Source organism: Oryx dammah, unplaced genomic scaffold, assembly GCF_014754425.2.
Source record: "Oryx dammah isolate SB20612 unplaced genomic scaffold, SCBI_Odam_1.1 HiC_scaffold_21, whole genome shotgun sequence".
Taxonomy (NCBI): domain Eukaryota; kingdom Metazoa; phylum Chordata; class Mammalia; order Artiodactyla; family Bovidae; genus Oryx; species Oryx dammah.
Window position 1 is genome coordinate 36,920,972 of NW_024070205.1, and position 19,941 is coordinate 36,940,912.

The 19,941-nt window shown below is 39.4% G+C and overlaps 2 protein-coding genes across 4 annotated transcripts in view; one reads left to right on the plus strand and one right to left on the minus strand.

Moving 5' to 3' along the window:
* Nucleotides 1-1,612: 1,612 nt before the first annotated feature.
* LZIC (leucine zipper and CTNNBIP1 domain containing) lies at nucleotides 1,613-10,887 on the minus strand. Its single transcript, XM_040263385.1, has 7 exons — nucleotides 10,804-10,887; nucleotides 7,472-7,580; nucleotides 5,859-5,994; nucleotides 5,194-5,292; nucleotides 3,814-3,909; nucleotides 3,435-3,516; nucleotides 1,613-2,943 (listed from the first exon to the last, which is right to left on the minus strand). The coding sequence occupies exons 2-7, from the start codon at nucleotides 7,570-7,572 to the stop codon at nucleotides 2,885-2,887; spliced, it is 573 nt and encodes a 190-aa protein (XP_040119319.1). The 5' UTR covers nucleotides 7,573-7,580; nucleotides 10,804-10,887; the 3' UTR covers nucleotides 1,613-2,884.
* Nucleotides 10,804-19,941, plus strand: part of NMNAT1 (nicotinamide nucleotide adenylyltransferase 1) — a 29,196-nt gene continuing 20,058 nt past the window's right edge. The window contains exons 1-2 of one of the 3 annotated variants that reach the window (XM_040263384.1): nucleotides 10,804-11,317; nucleotides 12,457-12,585. The gene's annotated coding sequence lies outside the window, so the exon portion shown is untranslated. Of the gene's footprint in view, nucleotides 11,318-11,652; nucleotides 11,976-12,456; nucleotides 12,586-19,941 lie in introns of those variants that run through there. The other 2 variants (XM_040263382.1, XM_040263383.1) reach the window with 2 other exon arrangements.

Sequence of the window (19,941 nt, forward strand, 5' to 3'; positions counted from 1 at the left end):
AAAGCTAAACATTGAAATAGAAATTGTTTCAAATTATATTTCCTTAAACAGCCAGGTTGGACACTTGATCACTAGAATTTACTTCTGTGGCAACCCCAGTTTTTTGACAAATGCAGGTATTCTTTCATTAAAATATTAGCTTGACCCAAAGATGTCAAACAGCCACCCTAGCATTAGTTATTGCAGTCTGAGACCTCCCAAGATGTCTAAAAAACCAGAAATTTAAATATAGCAAAATATGAATATAAACATAGTTTACAAGTCATTTAATAACTACAGTTATAGAGACTTTTCAAAGTATTCACTTTTCAAATTACTCTAAACTGATATCAAATTTGTGAAACAAAATATATCATATGGCTCTTGAAAAAACTTAAATGGTAGATTAGCTCCAATGTAAAACATCTTTCTATATTAACAAAGAGAAGGCAATGCACAGTAATCCTATATAGTGGGTAGCTCCCACTCAACTGAAGAGAAAAATTAGGCTCAAAAAGATTAAGTAACCTACCATAGGTCACACGGCCCTGACTGACAGTGTCTTGCTAGGCACTGCAAACCTGGCCACGATAAAAGGAAGATTAATTTTAAATTGAGTAGTAGTCATTCCTTACAAAATGAATACATTATTGTGATTAATGGCAAAATATTTCACTTAGGTTAGTCTTATAGAAAGTTTAAGGGAAACCAAAGTTTAAGGACTCCAGATTCATTTAGGCCCCTTTCAAATATAAAATACTTCCAATTTTCCTTGTCCTACTACTACTGAAAGGGAAGGGAAAATATTGCTATGAATTAAAAAAAAAAACCCCAAACACCCAAAAGAGCAATTCTGTTCCTAGGTGCATACCCAAAAGAAGTGAAAGTAGGTATTTAAACAAATACTTATGCATTAACATTCATAGTAGTGGTAGTTTAGTTGCTAAGTCGTGTCCAACTCTTGCTACCTCACAGACTGTAACCTGCCAGGCTTCTCTGTCCATGGGATTCTCCAGGCAAGGATATTGGAGTGGGCTGCCATTTCCTTCTCCAGGGGATTTTCCCGACCTAGGAATCGAACCCAGGTCTCCTGCACTGCAGGCAAATTCTTTACCAACTGAGCTAGCAGCAGCACTATTCACAACAGCCAAAAAGTGGAAAAAAAACAAATGTCCATCAAGAGATAAATGGATAAACACAATATGGTACCCACGAAAGTGAGTATTTTCAGCCATTAAAAATGAATGAAGCACTGATACATGCGACAATGTGGATTAACCTCAAAAATAGTATGCTCAGTGAAAGAGGCCAGACACAAAAGGTCCCATACTATATAATACCATTTATACCAAATGTCCAGAATAGATAAATTCACAGAGATAGGAAGTGGATGAGTGATTGCTGGAGGAGTGAGTGACTGCTTAGTAAGGATGGGGGCTCCCTTGGGGGTGATGAAAATGTTCTGGACTAGATAATGGTGATCACCACACAGCACTGTGAGTGTACTGAATTGTACACTTTAAAATGGTGAATTTTATGTCATGTGAATTTCACTTCGGTTAAAAACAACACACAGAATAATGAAATAATGATGATTGACCGCAAAGCCCTAAACAAATAGCAGGTAATCTGCTTTTCCTTAGTTTGTCACAATTTAATGAGTTTTGGATCATCATAAACCAATACATAAAAAATTACCCATTACAAGTTCCATGTAAGGCATTAATATAGCTGAGTTCCCCTAATTTGTCCAGTTGGCAGAGCACCTAGGAGATTTTACAGTATACAAGAAGCTTTAAACATTTTAAGAATGTTTTTCATTTTTAAAAGAAAAAGAATACTGAGAAAAACATGTAAGAATATAAAGTGGCCAGAGCCTGGGAAACAAGCTGACATACATACATATGTGAAAATCTACATATTTGAGTGTGCAGAGAGACTAAACACTCAGGAGAGAAACTGGCTACTCCTTGGAACTTATTTTGTGTTTCTCCAAAAACTGAAGAGTAAATAGTAGTTTACGGTCACCACCCTCTGGGTTTCAGCAAAGAGGTCACACACAGGGAGGGCCTCGAGCTGCCACTTCCAATTGCTTCCCTGGCGAAACAACACAGGAGGTTAAGTCACCTCAGTAGACTCGCAACAGGGCTCCCATTGTTCCAAGCTCAAAACTGAGACACAATGGGCACCATTCATACTGAGAGCTTACAGGCTGGAGAACAGTCCCTCAGTGACAACTTATGGGGACACTGAATTTTCATAAACACAGACTTGTACAAATATGTCTTAATTATTTTTTAAAAGTAGCACAAAATAAACAAATAAAACTCAATGGACATTACACTGACAGGACACCCAAGTCTTATCCCCAGCTCTGTCTCTAATAAGACTACAAACAAGTCATTTGCTCTTTCTGAGCCTCATTTTCCTTGTATGTAACATGAAAATGATTTCTAAGATCACACAGAACTCTAAAATGCTATGAACATATATGAGGTCTATTGATGTTGCTACATTATTTACTCCAACAAATGGGGATAAATTATGAGCAGAAAAGAACTGTCACTTCACATCTTTTCATTTACCATCAGCACTTAAGAACAGGGAGGTTTAATAAAAACAGGCAGAGACACTGTTTTCTCTTAAACAGACAAACTATAATGAACAAGGTTCATGAGCCCATCCATCCCAACAAGGCCAGAATGACTGAAGAGCGTATCCCTACACAAAGCACAATGACGAAGGGCATAAACAAAAGCAGTGAGTACGTTTTTCTGTCACCTTTTCTTAGGTTATGAATACATTTCATGAATCTCTTGACTTCTCTGCCATAACTCAAACTCCCCAGAAGAAAAATACCATTTACAGTAAGAATGTGATCAATCTCCCAAGCTTTCACACCATATCATTTTTTCGTTTTTTCAACCTCAAAACTTGCCAGAGCAAGAACTTTGTCTCCAGAGCCTAAGGAGAAAGACACATAATAAACAAAGATGTCATTTCAAATGCATTTACAGTTTCAGGTAAAGAAAGGAAAACCTATCACACTGATACTAAAATAGGAAATAAAACGAGCTTCTATTATTGGTGCATTATCCCTAAACCTTCCCACTGCCATCCCAATTTCCTTCCCTTGCACAAACAACTCAGCTACACAGGAAATTTATTGGTTACAGACACTTTAATTCAGGTATGAAATAGAACATGTAAAATCTTAACTTACTTTTACATTTACATTTAGCTTACAAATGTTTTTAAAACATTAGGCTATACTAACTTGATTATTTTTAATTAAAAAGTATTGGGAAATAAACCCATTAAAAGAGGTTTATAGAGAAAATAATTCTGATTTCATTGCTAACTCAAGAAAAGACCATCATTTTATCTCACCCACACCATCTGTCAATCTGAAGCAATAATTCACGTCCAGCTTTCAGAAATACAAGAGTACTCACCAAGGTCTGTAGAGACTTTCTCAAATTGGCTGAGAATAGCACCTGCATTTGCTGACAAGAAGTTCTCATCATCTGCAGTCAGCTAAACAAACAAAACAAAGCCCAAAGGACTGAGTTCAGATGTTAACAAGTGGTTCTAGGAACCTCTGTTAAGAATGTCATAGGACCGCAAACTAAATTACAGATCAAGAAGCTATATACTAGGGACTTCCCTGGCGGTCCAGTGGTTAAAGACTTCACGCTTCCACTGCAGGGGGCACAGGTTCTAGCCCCAGGAACTAAGATCCCGCAAGCCAAGAAACCAGCAGGGGCGGGGGTTCTATACCAAACACTTCCCACATTTTCCTTATACCTAATATATTCAATTAAATACAGATACCTTCTCTCCAAGTTTCCTGAGAGCTGTAAGTATCTCCACTTTCTGTTGAGTATACAGGTCTCTTTCCAGCTTTCCTACCATGAGATCTCTATCCATCTATAACAGATGAATGTGAAGCATATGGTATTTAAGTTAAAAACATTCTTTGCATAAAATCAAGCTTTTCAGATCTCCTTCTTTAAGAAAAGATCCTTTACTGATTAATATTATAAAAAAACTATAGAAACAATTCAAGGTAAACATGATAGGAATGTTCTCACACAGTTCTAATATTTCTTGGTACTAATCATCACCATGGTCTTAGTTACAAACTCTACTAAGGAATTAGTAGGTCAACAGCTTCCTTTAAAGAGGAGCTACCTCTAAGAACTCCATTTCATTACACTGAAGCATGGTCTACAGGCCTGAAAGAGACAACCGGTTACAGATCCCCTGGAACTTTGATTAAATATCACCTCTACCACCAGAAACATGGAGAGCATGTACTATGCCTTGGTACTATTCTATGTACATAGACACTGCATTAGTAATAGTGCACATACACATATTACTCCATTTAAACCTCATATCATTACTGCCTTTTTACAAATGGGGAAACAGCAAAAGAGACTGAAGAAAAGAACTCTGCCAACATCACGTATGTCCATAGTAGAGCAGGGGTATAAATTCAGCTGATCTGTCCCAAGTCCATGCTCTTAATCACTAGGCTATTAAATTACCAATGGCTGCATATAACTTATTAACATCTTAATTATATTCATGTCTGTAAACAGACTTCTTCAAGTATCAGGTTTACAAGGATGTTTGAAATTCTTAGATAGGGAAGGCCACACATGGATAAGCACTGGTGCTGCTAATGAATGCTAGATGGGATTTCAATTCAGAGCTCCAGAACTAAATAGTAAAACTTTAAATGTGGCATCTTGGTAGAGGCAGTCAGTAGCAATTTCAACTGCCATATGCTGTTTAAACCTCTGTATTTGTTATCAATAAAGGATTAATTTTGTCAGGAAACTATGGGTTGTAGCTCTAAAATCAACTGACCAATTTTTTAAAATAAGACTACTTTTTAGAGCGGTTTTAGGTTCACAGTTAATTGAGCAAAAGGTACAGAGATTCCTCATACATCCCTTGCCTCCCCCACTCATGCACGGTCGCCCCGTTATAAACATCCCCTACCAGAGTGTATATTTGTTCCAACTGATGAACAAACTGACACATCATAATCACCCACAGTCTACACTTTACATTAGGGTTCACTCTTGCTGTTGTACATTTTCAACTGACCAAGTTTTAAACTTCAGAACATCACACTGAGCAAATTCTTGGGCTGAGAAAAGAAATACACAAAGTGATTAGATCAACTGAAAGAAACTTTACCTCTGCTAACCTTGTCCGAAGCTGACCTGGTTGTTTCTTTGCAAATAATCTGATGACCTCTGGGGTTTTGAAGGCCTGGCTGATAGCTGCCTGGATAGCCTAGAAATACAAGAAGGTTAAAAAAAAAAAGTTCAACAAATCAAATATTACAATATTTGATTGATGGGTCTTCAATTTTTAATAGGTCGTCTTTGTTCATCAAATACTATTACAACTTTAATTTCCATTTGCTATTTCCATGCAAGTCACTGGAGTAAAACAAACAACTAGATGAAGATCTGGAAGCAAATGCTGTTTTATCCATCAGTAGCACTCTTGCCTGGAGAATCCCATGGACGGAGGAGCCTGGTAGGCCGCAGTCCATGGGGTCGCTGGGAGTCGGATACGACTGAGCGACTTCACTTTCACTTTTCACTTTTATGCATTGGAGAAGGAAATGGCAACCCACTCCAGTGTTCTTGCCTGGAGAATCCCAGGGACAGGGGAGCCTGGTGGGCTGCTGTCTCTGGGGTCGCAGAGTCGCACACGACTGAAGTGACTTAGCAGACATTCCTCCAGAAGTTAAGCCCTCAACAGGGTATATTTTCTATTAATATTTTAAATATATTTACTGAGAAAAAAAAACACAACAAATTGTGTCACCAATGTAAGTAAATTATGCTTACCAGTTGCATTCCACTTAGTTCATCGACCAAAGTCATATTTCCAGACATAATTTTCTTCAGTGAATCATTAAATTCACTTAGTTGCTCCAGAGTTTCCTTTTTGGTTTCTTCATATTCATCTGTATCAAGTTCCTCTCTGAAGTATAATGGACATAATACCAAAAAATATAGAGTTTCAAGAAGAGACAAAAAAAAATCAGTATTTATACACCAAGGTTTCAAATACATATATATATAGAAAAAAGGCTAAAAGGAAATATATCAAAAATACATCTAATGGATGTGTTCAGATACTACTGTGGGCATTATCCTGCAACATTGATAACCTTTTTTTTTTTTACCAAAGTGAGGCATGCTTAACAAACTACATAACTTCCTTTTAGACAGTCTCTGAATCAATGGTATAACCTTAGTTAAATATAAGATATTTAACTAGCCAAGACTCAGTTTATTTATAAGCTGCAGATGATAGTACCTTCCTTGCATTAAATGAAATATGAAAAGTTCTTGGTATAAAATAGGTATTTAATAAATAGTCATAATTATCATCATTATCATTGTTCAGTCGCTAACTCATGTCCAACTCTTTGCAACCCCATGGACTGCAGCATGCCAGGCTTCCCTGTCCTTCACCATCTCCCAGAGTTTGCTCAAACTCATATCTACTGAGTTGGTGATACCATCCAATCATCTCACCCTCTGCTTCCCCCTTCTTCTCCCACTCTTAATCTTTCTCAACATCAGGGTCTCTTCCAATGAGTCGGCTCTTCCCATCAGGTGACCAAAGTATTAGAGCTTCAGCTACAGCATCAGTCCTTCCAGTAAATATTCAGGGTTGATTTTCTTTAGGATTGACTGGTTTGATCTCCTGCTGTCGGAGAGCCAGAGAACGTCATTTCCATACAGGTGCTGAGGGAGTTTCGTTACCTACTCTGTGATTCCCTATCAGGGAAAAGGCTAGCTGAAGATTTTTCTGGGTGAGGAAACTCACCCACTATCACCACCACCAGCACAACTGTTCTCTAGCCCACCCACCCCTTCACAGCCATCAAAACATTAATGGTGGATAAAATTTTATGTACTTTGAAATACAACAACAATGCAGTACTTGCCATCTGGGTACTCCAAACAAGCCATTTAATAAACATCTGCTTTGGGCCAAGCATTAAGTCAGTCTCTTCATCTGTAATGTTTACAACAATCTTCAAGGTTGTTAAAAAGGCAATGAGCAATCTTAGACCTTTGAGCAGTTAATGGTGAAAGCACACACCAGAAAGTTCAAGTAATACTTTTTCAGTTTGATACAAGGCAGGGCTACTTTAAATACTGAAGACAAGATGGGTATTATTATTTCCACTTCACATTTGGGGAAATGGAAACTCAAGGTGGTTAAGCATTTTGCCCAAGTTAGCACTCACTTTGTAATTAAGCTAAAGACTTGCTCTTTAACTCTAAAACCTATACTGAGTTTAGTTGTCCAGCAGACAAAGCACTGTGAAGAACATTACAGAGGAAACCAGAATCACACACAGGACTGCACACACAGAGCTTATAATCTAACTGTAGAAAAAAACGCCATTTTACAGCATAGCAGTATACAATTATACTATTACCTGCATTCCTCCAGGTCTTGTAATTGCTGCATTAGTCTATCCAACTGTTCTTCTAAATTCTGCTTTAGTTTGCTTGTCTCTGTCTTTCCTCTGGAAGCCATTTTAATCTTTAAGGAGAACAATAAACCCACATGCAGTACTGGTTATTTTAAATGATTCAATATAGCGGTGCAATTTAAACTAGATTATACTCTTTCTGAGCTACAGGTGTGGGGAAGATAGCTGTGCAAAGAAACAGAAAAGTTTAAATTCATATAAACACCCCCACAAAAATCCTGGCAGTCTTAATTGACTTGACAAATTAATTAGAAGTTTTAACTACTGATCTACCTTACTAAACAAATTTGATAGATGAAAATACAGTTTCATAAGGAAACAGATCAGGTGTGCCTCTGCTCCACAAGATTCATTGTAACATCCTTTTCATTCTTAGTAAGTACACTCCAGGACTCAGAATTCTCCTAGTGTTATCTTGTTGACCTTTGTGTACATTTGCCTAATGACTTGTAGGCATGAACAACTTTTGATATGAATTTCTTCTCTGGAAATGTGCCCATTTTTCTATGGGATTATCTTTCTCTTACTGATTCATATAATATGGATATAAAGTTTTTGTTTTTATGTTGTAAATATTACCTCTTATCTCCTAATTTAAAATTTTACTTATGGTATTTTTTGTTATGATAAATTATTACTTTTAATGGCCAAACCTATCTTCTCTACGTCTTCTTAGTTTTGTGTCCCATGAAAGCAGACTCTAACCATACAAGATTTTCAAATATATACTATTTTGGTTTTGGGGGGGGAGGGGCAAAGGGGTCTGTGCCACAGAATTTGCAAGATCTTAGTTCTCCAACCAGGGATTGAACCTGAGCCCTGGCAGTGAAAGCACTGAGTCCTAAGGACTGGGCCACCAGGAATTCCAAAAAATATACTATTTTGTATTCTAAGACTTTTATAGATATTTTTTTACATTGAGCTCTTTAAGCACCCACAGTTTTTTTTGTTGTTGTTAGTGCTGCGAAATAGGGATCTTTAATTTTCTTTCAAATGGATAACTAACTGCCCCAAAACTGTTTTACTGGTATTTATTTATGCTACCTTTGAGATTCAATAGAAACGGACTCTGTTTCGTTGACAATATTCTGGTCCTAAGCCATTACTTTGCTATTTTATTTATTACAGCTTTAAAGTTTGTGTATACAGATGACTGATAAGGAGTTACTTTTATTATTGTGGGATTTTTCCTCCAAATTCTTGGCTATTCTTGTACAATTTCTCTTATAAATAAATTTAAGAATCAGTTTGACAACTAGTTCCCAAAATTCAACTGAAATTTTGACAAGAGTTACATTAAAATTAATATGGATAAAACCTGAATCCTTGAAATTTGAATCTTTCAATTAAGCAATATATCTCTCCAATTACCTAGGCTTTCTTTCATGGTCTTTAGTTAAAAAAAAAAAAAAGCGTTACTCACAAAGGCTTTGAACACTGGCTGTTCTTAGATATTTTGTATTTTTTGTTAATATTAGAAATAGTGGTTTTGTTATTACAGTTTCTCTCTTTTTTAAAAATATTTATTTATTTAGCTGTGCCAGGTCTTTGTTGCAGCCTGTGAGATCTAGTTCCCTAACCAGGGACTGAATTCAGGGCCTCTGCATTGTGAGTGCAGAGTCTTAGCCACTGGGACCACCAAGGAAGTCCCTGTTATTATTTCTGATTATTGCTCAGGTATAGAGAAGCTCCTGATTTGGTGTATTGATATTGTATGCATTTACCTTAACATTTATAGTGTTTTGAGTTTTTCCATTTACAGAAATTACACTCACATTCCTTTTAGGAAACATTAATATTAGGTATATTCATCAAAACTTAAATCCTAGGGTCAATTTTTGGTTTCCCGGGTGGCTCAGCTGGTAAAGAATCAATCCTTGGGAAGATCCACTGGAGAAGGGAACAGCTACCCACTCCAGTATTCTGGCCAGGAGAATTCCATGGACTGTATAGTCCATGGGGTCGAAAAGAGTTGGACAAGACTGAGCAACTTTCACTTTTTTTCTTTCAGGGTAACTTTTGAAAGCACTTAAAATTTTCCTACACTTAATCATTTCCAAGTGATTCCACATGTGGAACTTTAATGAAGGAGATTCCTTATATGATATTCAAAACAGGATGCAGTCAGTGAAAAGCTAGACTTACTACTGCATCTGTTATATTTTTTTTACTGTATTTTAAAAAATTGGCTGAAATCATCTACAATCATGAATATGTAAACATAAGTGAACTGCATTATAGCCAGAAGTGTAATTTATTATAGCTTAGTTCATGTATAATAGGTTAGCCAGAAAGTAATTTACTGTAACTATGTTTCATGTATAATTTCTCCTGGAAATACACATTGAGATTTTATTTTAAATCTGTTGAATTTTTCAGTGTAAGTCAAGGGAAACCTAATGTAAAATAAAGTATCTTTTCAGGCTTAATTTCCTACAGTCTAACCACACTGGACTACTCGCTGTTTCAAAGCATATCATGCACTTTCATCTTTCTCTTTTGAGCCTGTATTTTTTTTTTCTACTTATCAAGGCCAAATCATTCATTCTTCAAGGTCAAATTTCACCTTCTCCATACTGCCTTCCTTGGTTCCCTCCCAGTCACTAGATTGTGACTTATTTGAGAATCGGGGTTTTACATTTTCTTTACACACCACCAACTAGCACAATGCTGGGCAGACAGAAAGTACTGGATAAACAAACGAATAAAAGTAAACGAATAATGAGAATTGACTGCTTTATCCACTGCATTCTACATCTTAGTCTCTATTAAGCACTATATCTGACGAATTATATGTGATTTCATTATAGCTTGAGGTTTGTCTGTCTTCCTCTCCAGACTGTAAACTGGTCCTTTCTTAGACTCTTCAGCACTTAATACAGACTAGATAGTCAATAACTGAGTGAACTATATAAAGGCACAACGTATTTTAAGGAGGTAAGTGAAAGGAAAGTGAAGTCGCTCAGTCGTGTCCGACTCTTTGAGACCCCATGGATTGTAGCCTGCCAGGCTCCTTTGTCCATGGGATTTTCCAGGCAATAGTACTGGAGTGGATTGCCATTTCCTTCCCCAGGTAAGGGTATTTTAAAACAATTTCAGGGAAGATAGAATCTCTTTAAAAACCCTACCCTGATGCTACATTATTTGAGATTTAGCTCAGAAAGATTAACTCGCGGGCACCACCTAGTATTCAATACAGGTGGTGCATCTTTTACCAAAACTGCAAAATACTCTCAAAAATTAATCTGGAGACGAAGTTACTCATTCACGCTCACCTGTCTCTTAGTACTCTTAACTCTGCTCAGTGCTGACCGGTCTCAATTGGCATAACCTCCAATTCTTGAAGTTCCAAGTGTCTTAAACTTGAGGAAAGCGAAACTTCTCATCAGGACTAAACAGGCTCAAAGTTCAAACCACCTAGGGGTGGAGTTGTCTGGGAAAAAGGAAACGATTAACGAGTGGTTTTATTTATAAACGTGGCCTAAAGCAGTCCCGAAAATTCCACTTAGGCAGCCAGAGAATATAACACAACCTCTCTTTAGAGGAAGACTTCAAATGGGCGGTAGGGGGTTGGAGGAGGGGGGAGAAACCCATTTTCTCTCGACTGTGTCTCTGGCAGTCGTTCTCAGGTTTTTCTGAAGTCAAGAGGGGTGACAAAGGAGAACCCCGCACCCGGACCTGCCTTGAGGGAAGCTGTCAAACCCAGAAGCACGGAAACAGTAAAGGTGGAACGCACAAGTTTTCCCGCCTGGAAATGAGCAGCGTCCGGACCTCAAGCATTCGGACGCGGTAAAGGAGCAGCTCCGGTCACAGCCCCAAATCCCACTTCCCACCGGGGAACTTGAAGCTCCCACATTTGGGTCCCGCGGCAGCGGGCTCGACTAGGCCCGGCTGCCACCAGAGGTCGCCGGGAATCCGCTGTACCCAAAACTCTTCCGCTCTTCTCAGACCAGAAATCAAACTACCTCCTCAAGGCCCTCGAGGTCCCCTCTCCACCTCCGCCTACCCGAAGGTTCCAGAGTTAGGAGCCAGGGGCCCCGCCTACCTGAGGGGCCCAGCTCGGCGGACGCTTGCAGGAGGAGCACTTCAGTCAGACGCACGCACTTCCGGTTTCCCGGAGCCAATGTGGGTGCGGCCGTGGGTGTTACCCTCATTGGCGTTCGGGCTGCGGAGCGTCTCCCGGAGGATTCGGGCCGCTCTGCCCTGAAAACGTGGTGAGGCCGAGGTGAAGCCGTGGTAAGTCCCCACACCGAGCCGTTGAGAATCCGTCTCTGGCCGAGGCAGCCCAGGATTCCTTTTTAAAGCCGCCAGCATAGACGAGTCCAAGATGTTAGGCTCTTTGAGGGTCAAATACAACTGTCCCTGAAGCGAGATCACATTCAACTTTGGGACAAGGAGTCTTGCCCCTTCATTTTTTCAGCTTCTCTCCGTGGAACCAAAACCCTCGGTAAATTTACCTTTGGCCTTTGGAACAGGTGACTTAACTCTGAAAAAAAAAAAAAATTCTTTCATAGAAGCTTCTTGGGCTTGGTGGAAGCGAGGTGGAAGCGAGGTGGAAGCTTGGGCACTTCTCTTTTTTCTGAACTCCTTCTTTCCAAATCTGTGAAAGACTAGATCCACCTTCCTGGTAGCGGTTTGATACTCACTCTTTTTGAGAAGACTATTAGCTGTTGGCACCATTCTTAAAAGTTACTCAGAAATTAAGTGAAAACCGTCTTCAGATGTTCGCAGCCCATATCCTTGAAGTTAGTAGTCCACAAGACAACATCAAGGTTTACGGAGAAATTGTTTCTCCGGTTTTGTCTTTAAAAATAATTCTGTTTCTATCACTCAGGATAAGCTTCCAAGATTACCAAAGAACTCCACCAAAATGAATTATCTGTCCGATCATAGAATGTCTTGCTTATCACAGTAAGTTGTCTTTTCAGGGTAACAGTTTGTATGTGAAACCACTGTTCCAAGTTCAACTTAGGAAAGACTGTTGACACACAAGTTGGAATGGTTCCAATAGCCTACTTTGCAAAATGCTTTGGATTCACAGAACTTACGTTGTAAAAGTAAGTAAGTGTTATATTCATAAAATTAGCTCTAATTTTTGATATGTGAATATGGGTGGAAGTGTCAACGTTTGGGGATAATATGGATCTCCCATTGGCAAATAATTAGGGTCAGTGCCACAGAAAACAAAACTGGGAAATATAAGTCTTTTATCATTTGACAATGTTGCTGAATAAACATCTCCCTGTGTTTGTACCCTAATTTTGATGATGATAATAAGGTGTTCTATTTAGGCATTTGTGTTGGTTTTAGTGTGTGTAATTTTAGAAGCAGTGAAGGAAAGGCCTCTCTATATATGCATTGTATTAATATTTGCCTGCTCTTTCATGGTGACTTAATCTGATTCAGAGGCTCTGTGTTGAGAGTTTTCTTACATACTTTGGGTTCTTGTTTAGAGTTAGTGGGTAATGAAAAAGTATTTCTAGTGCATAGGCAAGATAAATTGGTTTAGGATCCACTTCTCAAACAAAAATAGAATCCAAGCCTGGAGGGAGGTTGGGGAGAGAGGAGAAGAAATTGGAAAAAGGAATGAACGTTAAATAGGTCATCACAGGAGAGAGCATTAGAGGATGTAACCTCAGAACTGGGAGTCATAACTGGAAAACCAGATAAATACTACCTGGCAGCTGGAGGAGTTTAGGACACTTCAACCTGGACTTGGGATGAGAGTCCAGAGAGCTCTCCAGCTAGGTAAGGAAAATGCAGGGTCACATGAAACTTAAGTGGCTAACAAGAAGTACCATGAGCCAAAGGCACTGTGAACACATGGGCCTCTTTTATTTTATTTTATTTTATTTATTTTTAAATTAATTTATTTATTTTTTATTTTACTTTACAATTCTGTATTGGTTTTGCCATACATTGACATGAATCCACCACGGGTATACATGCGTTCCCAAACATGAACCCCCCTCCCACCCCCCTCCCCACAACATCTCTCTGGGTCATCCCCGTGTACCAGCCATGGGCCTCTTTTAAATGTCTGCCAGTAGATAATGTACCATTGTAAGTCTGTGTAGTGGTTAAGAGCATGAACTTTCAGAGTCAAGGTTGTTACACAAACTGAGATCTTGAGCAAGTTGATCAGCCTCTTTCAGCTTCAGTTTCCTCATCTGCTAAAAAAGAGGTGACAGGGGACTTTCCTGGTGGTCCAGTGGTTAAGACTACACTTGTACTGCAGGGGGCATGTGTTTGATCCCTGGTCAGGGAACTAAGATCCCACATGCCTTTCCCCTGAAAAAAAAGGAGGGGATAATAATAGTACCTACTTCATTGGAATGTTATAAGTATCACATTATTGTTGTTGTTATTTAGTTACTAACTCGGTCCAACTCATTGAGATCCCTTGAACTGCAGCTTCTCTGTTCATCCCATTCATAACAGGCTTCTCTGTTCATCCCTATCTCCCTGAGTTTGTTCAGACTCATGTCCATAGAGGCAGTGATGCCATCCAACCATCTCATCCTCTGTTGCCCCCTTCTCCTCTTGCCCTCAATATTTCCCAGCATCAGGGTATTTTCCAATGAATCAGCTCTTCACATCAGGAGGCCAAAGTATTGGAGCTTCAGCTTCAGCATCAGTCCTTCCAGTGAATATTCAGGGTTGATTTCCTTTAGGATTGACTGATTTGATCTCCTTATTGTCCAAGGGATTCTCAAGAATCTTCTCCAACACCAGTTTGAAAGTATCATTTCTACAGTGCTCAGACTTCTTTATGGTCCAACTCTCACATCCATACAGGACTACTGAAAAAATCATAGCTTTGAGTATATGGACCTTTGCCATCAAAGTGATGTCTCTGCTTAGTATCTTGCTTGGTACACAGAAGAATTCAGTGGATGTTACCAGTACATTTATCACCATCATCACATAACCATAATTGGAGATAAATATATAGATATGTTTGTCTGCACCAGGTCTGCACTGCTGCATGTGTAGCTAGTGTGGCTAGCACGGGCTACTCTTCATTGTAATGTGCAGGCTTCTTATTACAGTGACTTCTTTTGCTGCGGAGCATGGGCTTTTGGGCAATTGACTTCAGTAGCTGTGGTACACAGCTGCCCTGAGGAATGTGGAATCTTCCCAGAGCAGAGATCAAACCCGTGTCCCCTGCTTTGGCAGGTGGATTCTTAACCACTGGACAACCAGGAAAGTCCCCAGTAGTTCCATATTAACTTTTAAAAATTATAGGAAAGTAGAAAAAGAGAATTCTTCATGGAATTTTTTGACGTTTTCCCCCATGAAATGTTTTGACTATGACATATGTAATTAGGAATCCCATTTTTACATATCTTTATTTTTATAGTAAGTAGAATATAAATACTAATGGTATATTAAATATAGCCAAGGTTTCAGATTAGTTAAGCATTTAGAAATTCAGTATTCCATTCAATTCAATTAGTATTTAGAAAGTTTTCACTGTCAGGGTTTAACAGCTGTGAAAAAAGTAGTGGAAAGACTAACTTTAAATTTCAATTTCTTTAAATTTTAAATGAAGTGTAGTAGGTATTGAACATCAATTTTTTTTTTCTTATAGTAAATTTAATGAGTGTGATGCTTAATGTTTTATTTTCTGAAACTTCCTCTAACATTCTCCCAGAAAGTTGCTTCTAGGTACACATACCCAACATTTTGCTTCAGAGACATTATACCCCTGGATCCCAGGTCCCACATGTGTGATGTACATGTGTGACTCTGTGACCCCATGGTCTGTGGCCCACCAGGCTCCTCTGTCCATGGCATTCTCCAGACAAGAATACTCCCCATTTCCTCCAATAGGGGATCTTCCTGACCCAGGGATCGAATCAGTGTCTTCTGCGTCCCCCACGTTGGCAGATGGATTCTTTACCAGTGTGCCACCTGAGAAGCCCAGGTCCCAGATGAAGAACTACTAAAATAAAGCGTCCCCCAACAACATTGCTCAGAAGTTTTCCATTCCAAATGAATATGGTTAATATCAGAAAGTGTTGCCAGTCTGTGAGAGAGTACTGCTGCTAGTGGCTGTTCAAAGTATGAGGGGGCTAAAAAAAACGCAGTTTAAAAACTGTGTAATTTTCACCTGTATCAGAAAGAACATAATTTATATTTCATAAGATATGAGTAACATCAAATAAATGTTGTTTAATGAATTTAAGACTGGTAAAACGAGATTTGGTTTTGGAGGAAATGATAAAACCATAAAAGCAAATGAAAATTCAAAAAGGAATGAATTCAGTCATTTGTAGAGCTATGGATGGACTTAGAGTCTGTCATACAGAGTGAAGTAAGTCAAAAAGAGAAAAACAAATATCATATATTAATGCATAGATACGTAATCTAGAGGAATGGTATAGATGAACCTATTTAGAGGGCCGGAATAGAGATGCAGACGCAGAGAGCAGACATTGGATGTGGGGTGAGGAAGGGGCGGGTGGGATGAGTTGTGAGAATCGTGCTGACCTATATACACCGCCGTGTGTAAAATAGAGCCCCACAGAAAGCAGCTGTAGAGCACAGGGAGCTTAGCCGAGATCTCCGTGGCGACCTAGAAGGGTGGGTTGCTGGAGGTGGGAGGGAGGCTCAAGAGGAAGCAGAATATGTATACGTGTAGCTGATTTACTTTGTTGTACAGCAGAAAATAACACAACATTGTAAAGCCATTATACTCCAATTAAAAAATGTATATACATGTAGATTCTTTTACTGTCTGAGCTGTCAGGGAAGCCCTAAAGAATCTGCCTGCGATGCAGGAGACGTAGGTTCGATCCCTGGGTCAGGAAGATCTGTCCCCTGGAGAATGGAAAAGCAACCCACCCCAGTATTCTTGCCTGGAGAATTCCACCAACAGAGAAGCCTGACAGGCTATAGTCCATGGGGTCACAAAGAGTCGGACACAACTGAGCGAGTAACACTTACTGTTCATGTAGATAGATTTTAAAATATAATAATAAAAGGAACTAAAGAGAAAAGCAAGTGAAGATTCAGTTTTGTAGGTTGTGGATTAAAGTGCTGCTTTAATGCTTATCAATTAAGAAATAGAATTTCATTTTGTGGAGTTAGGTTCAGAATGTTGCATAATTTTAAGACACAAAAGTATTAAGCAGCCTTGGTCTTAAGAAGCAGCCTCTTGTATTTAGAAAGAGTCAGTTAAATTTTTTCAGCTAGAGAAAAATGGCTGGATTCTGAATGTACTTTGAAGATGGAGCCATTGAGATTTCCTAATGGAGTATGAGGAGAAGAAAAGCAGTGCATTTAGGATGATTTGAGGTACTTGACTTTAGCAACTGGAAGGGCTGGAGTTGTCATCAGCTCAGATCTTCAAGTAGATCAGATTTGGGGGTCGGAAAAGTGAAAGTGAAAGTCGCTCAGTTGTGTCCAGCTCTTTGCGACCCCATGGACTGGGAGTGGGTTCCCTTCCCCAGGGGATCTTCCTAACCCAGGGATAGAACCCAGGTCTCCCACATTGCAGGTGGATTCTTTACCAACTGAGCTATCAGGGAAGCCCAGGGGCAAGATAATTCAGAAAAAAAAAAAGAAACTTCTAATAAAAATCTTGACGTAAATTGACATTTGACATTTATTTGACATGTTAATAAGATCTAAAGAATGTAAAAAGGCTGTTAAAAGTGAAAGTGTTAGTTGCTCAGTCGTGTCTGACTCTTTGGGATCCCATGGACTGTATCCTGCCAGGCTCCTCTGTCTATGGGATTTCCCAGGCAAGAATACTGGTATAAGTAGCCATTCCCTCCTCCAGGGGATCTTCCTGACCCAGGGACTGAACCTGGGTCTCCTTATTGCAGGCAGATTCTTTATCATCTGAGTCTCCAGGGAAGCCCATGTTATTTTTAAATAGTTTCTGTTAATCATAGTAAGAGAATTACTTAAGGGGATTTCACTGTCAACATATGAGTTACTCGAGTTTCTAATTCCTAAGTTTTAGTGCAATGTTTGGAATGTGGAAGGTGCTCAGTAAGTGTTGGTGTGGAGAATGGATAGTGTGTTGAGGTGGTACCTCCTGCAGCAGGTACCACCTGAACAGAGAAGCAGATGGAAAGCCATTATTCCCGTTTGTGAAGGTCTGTGTCTGTCATCAGTGTGCTTGGAGATGTGTGTATTAAACTTGTTCCTTCTGGGACTTCCTGGGCAGTCCAGTGGCTAAGATTCCACACTCCCAGTGAAGTCCCAGAAGGAACAAGAACTTAGATCTCACACGCCTCAACTAAAGATCTCAAATGCTGCAACTGAAAAAAAAAAAAAAAATCCCACAGCTAAGACCCGGTGCAGCCAAATAAATAAATATATTTTTAAATGAACTGATTTCTTCTGCCAAGAAATACTCTTCTTTTTCCTCAATAAACACCATTTTCTCCCCATCCCAAAGACTTCAGAGCATCTGTGAGTGGCTAGCTCCTTCTTAAAACCCCTTAGAATCTGTGAATACATACAGAACAAGCCAGAAGACAGGGCAGCATGGCAGGTCAGTTGGCTGTTTTCTCTAGAGAGAAGTTTACTGTCATGATGCAAGAAATTGGTGTCACCCAGGTGGAGGAGTTCATGATGATTTTTACTCTAAAAGTTCCCACTACACCTTTAAAGAAGCCATAGATTAACCTTGTTCAAATATACAGTCTGGATCACTGTGTTCTTTTGAAATTAGACCCCTTGTTCATTACTAAGATTTTTATTTTTATTTTTCCTTCTCTGTACTTATTTTTATCACAGTCATCCAGTAGATGCTACTAGCTTTACTGAAACAGAGTAAAGGAGGTTCAGGAAGTCCAAGTGATGATCTTAAGAATATCTAATAGGAGATCCTTATTGAGGCTAATTTGGTTGTGATGTCATCCCAGTGATTTTGGTTGAACTGTTCATCTTTATCCATCATCAGTGCTCATAAAACTGTCACCTGACAGCTTTCTTGCTAATGACTGGTCTTGATGTGCTTCCTGTTGTCATGGCTCTGATGTTCTACTGACCACTTCATCTAGGAGTAGTAGGGTGAAGATGGTCATGTGTGCTTGCTTGCAGCTGTTAGGTGACAAGGCTCCTGGAAAAGATTCAACCTGCTAAAGACACCTATCTAAGGCAGGGGACCAGCAGGACTCAAATGCTAGCTTCAGACTGTTGGTTTAGTGTCTGGCCTTGGACGGATCACACTGGCCAGCCAAGTCAGTCCCAGGCTTGAGAAAAGCACTGTAGGATAAAAAATGGGATCTAATTAAATGGAGCAGAAATAATGTGAGAAGGATGACTTTTTATTTTTTCTAATGTAGACCATTTTTAAGGTCTTTATTGAATTTGTTACAATATTGCTTCCATTTTATGTTTTGGTTTTTGACCCCCAAGGCATATGGAATATTAGCTTCCTGACCAGGGATCAAACCCACAGCCCCTGCTTTGGAAGGCAAAGGGTTAACCGCTGGACTGCCAGAGAAGGATGGCTTTTATATTACATTCTAACCCTCTCCATTTTGGGGGGCCATTCTGCCTTCAGAATCTTAGTCCTTGACCAGGAATTGAACCTGTGCCCACTGCAGTGGGAGCATGGAGTCTTAACCACTGGGACCACCAGGGACATCCCAGGGAAGGATGCCTTTTTATATCCCATTCTAAGCCTCTGCTTTTTTTTTGGCCATGCTGCCTGCAGGTTCTTAGTCCTTGACCAGGAATTGAACCTGTGCTCCCTGCAGTGGGAGCACGGAGTCTTAACCACTGGACCGCCAGGGAAATCGCTCTCCACTTTTCTGTGCTTCTTGGAGCACCTGCTTTGAGAGGAACTAGGGCTTCCCCTTGCAATATAATGGGTTGACCATAAGTTTCCACTTGTGGGAAAACCTGAGCAAATTTTTTGGCCAACCTATAACAATCCTAGCTGAGCATTTACTTCCCTTGAAGGACTGGCACACCTTTGACAGGGATAGGTTACTCTGGAAGTTTGTGATTACCTGTAGAAACCAAGCTGCTCACTGAGAGCAGCGCAGACAAGTAGTACAGTTCAGGAGTGGTTTTTGCCTGTATTGGGGAAGAAAAGAGCACTGTGAGGAATTACTTGTCTTATAATTGCAACACATATTTTAAATGTTTTTGCTGAAAGGATTTTTAAAAAGGCACCAATTTAGCAAGAGATGGAAGGCTTGCTGCTTAATGTGCCAACCCAGTTCCACTGTTGATTAATGTCTTAACTTTTTTTGTATGTATAGTTCTGGTAAAGTGGAATTCACCCTCCAAAAAGAAAAATCTCTCATGGAGTTTTTAAACTTTCCTGGTGAAATGTTTTAACTGTGACATGTGTCTAATTAGGAGGGCTGTCTCTCCATCTTTATTCTTTCAAAAGGTTTATTTTTAAAATTTTTTGGCTCTGGTGGGTCTTAACTGCT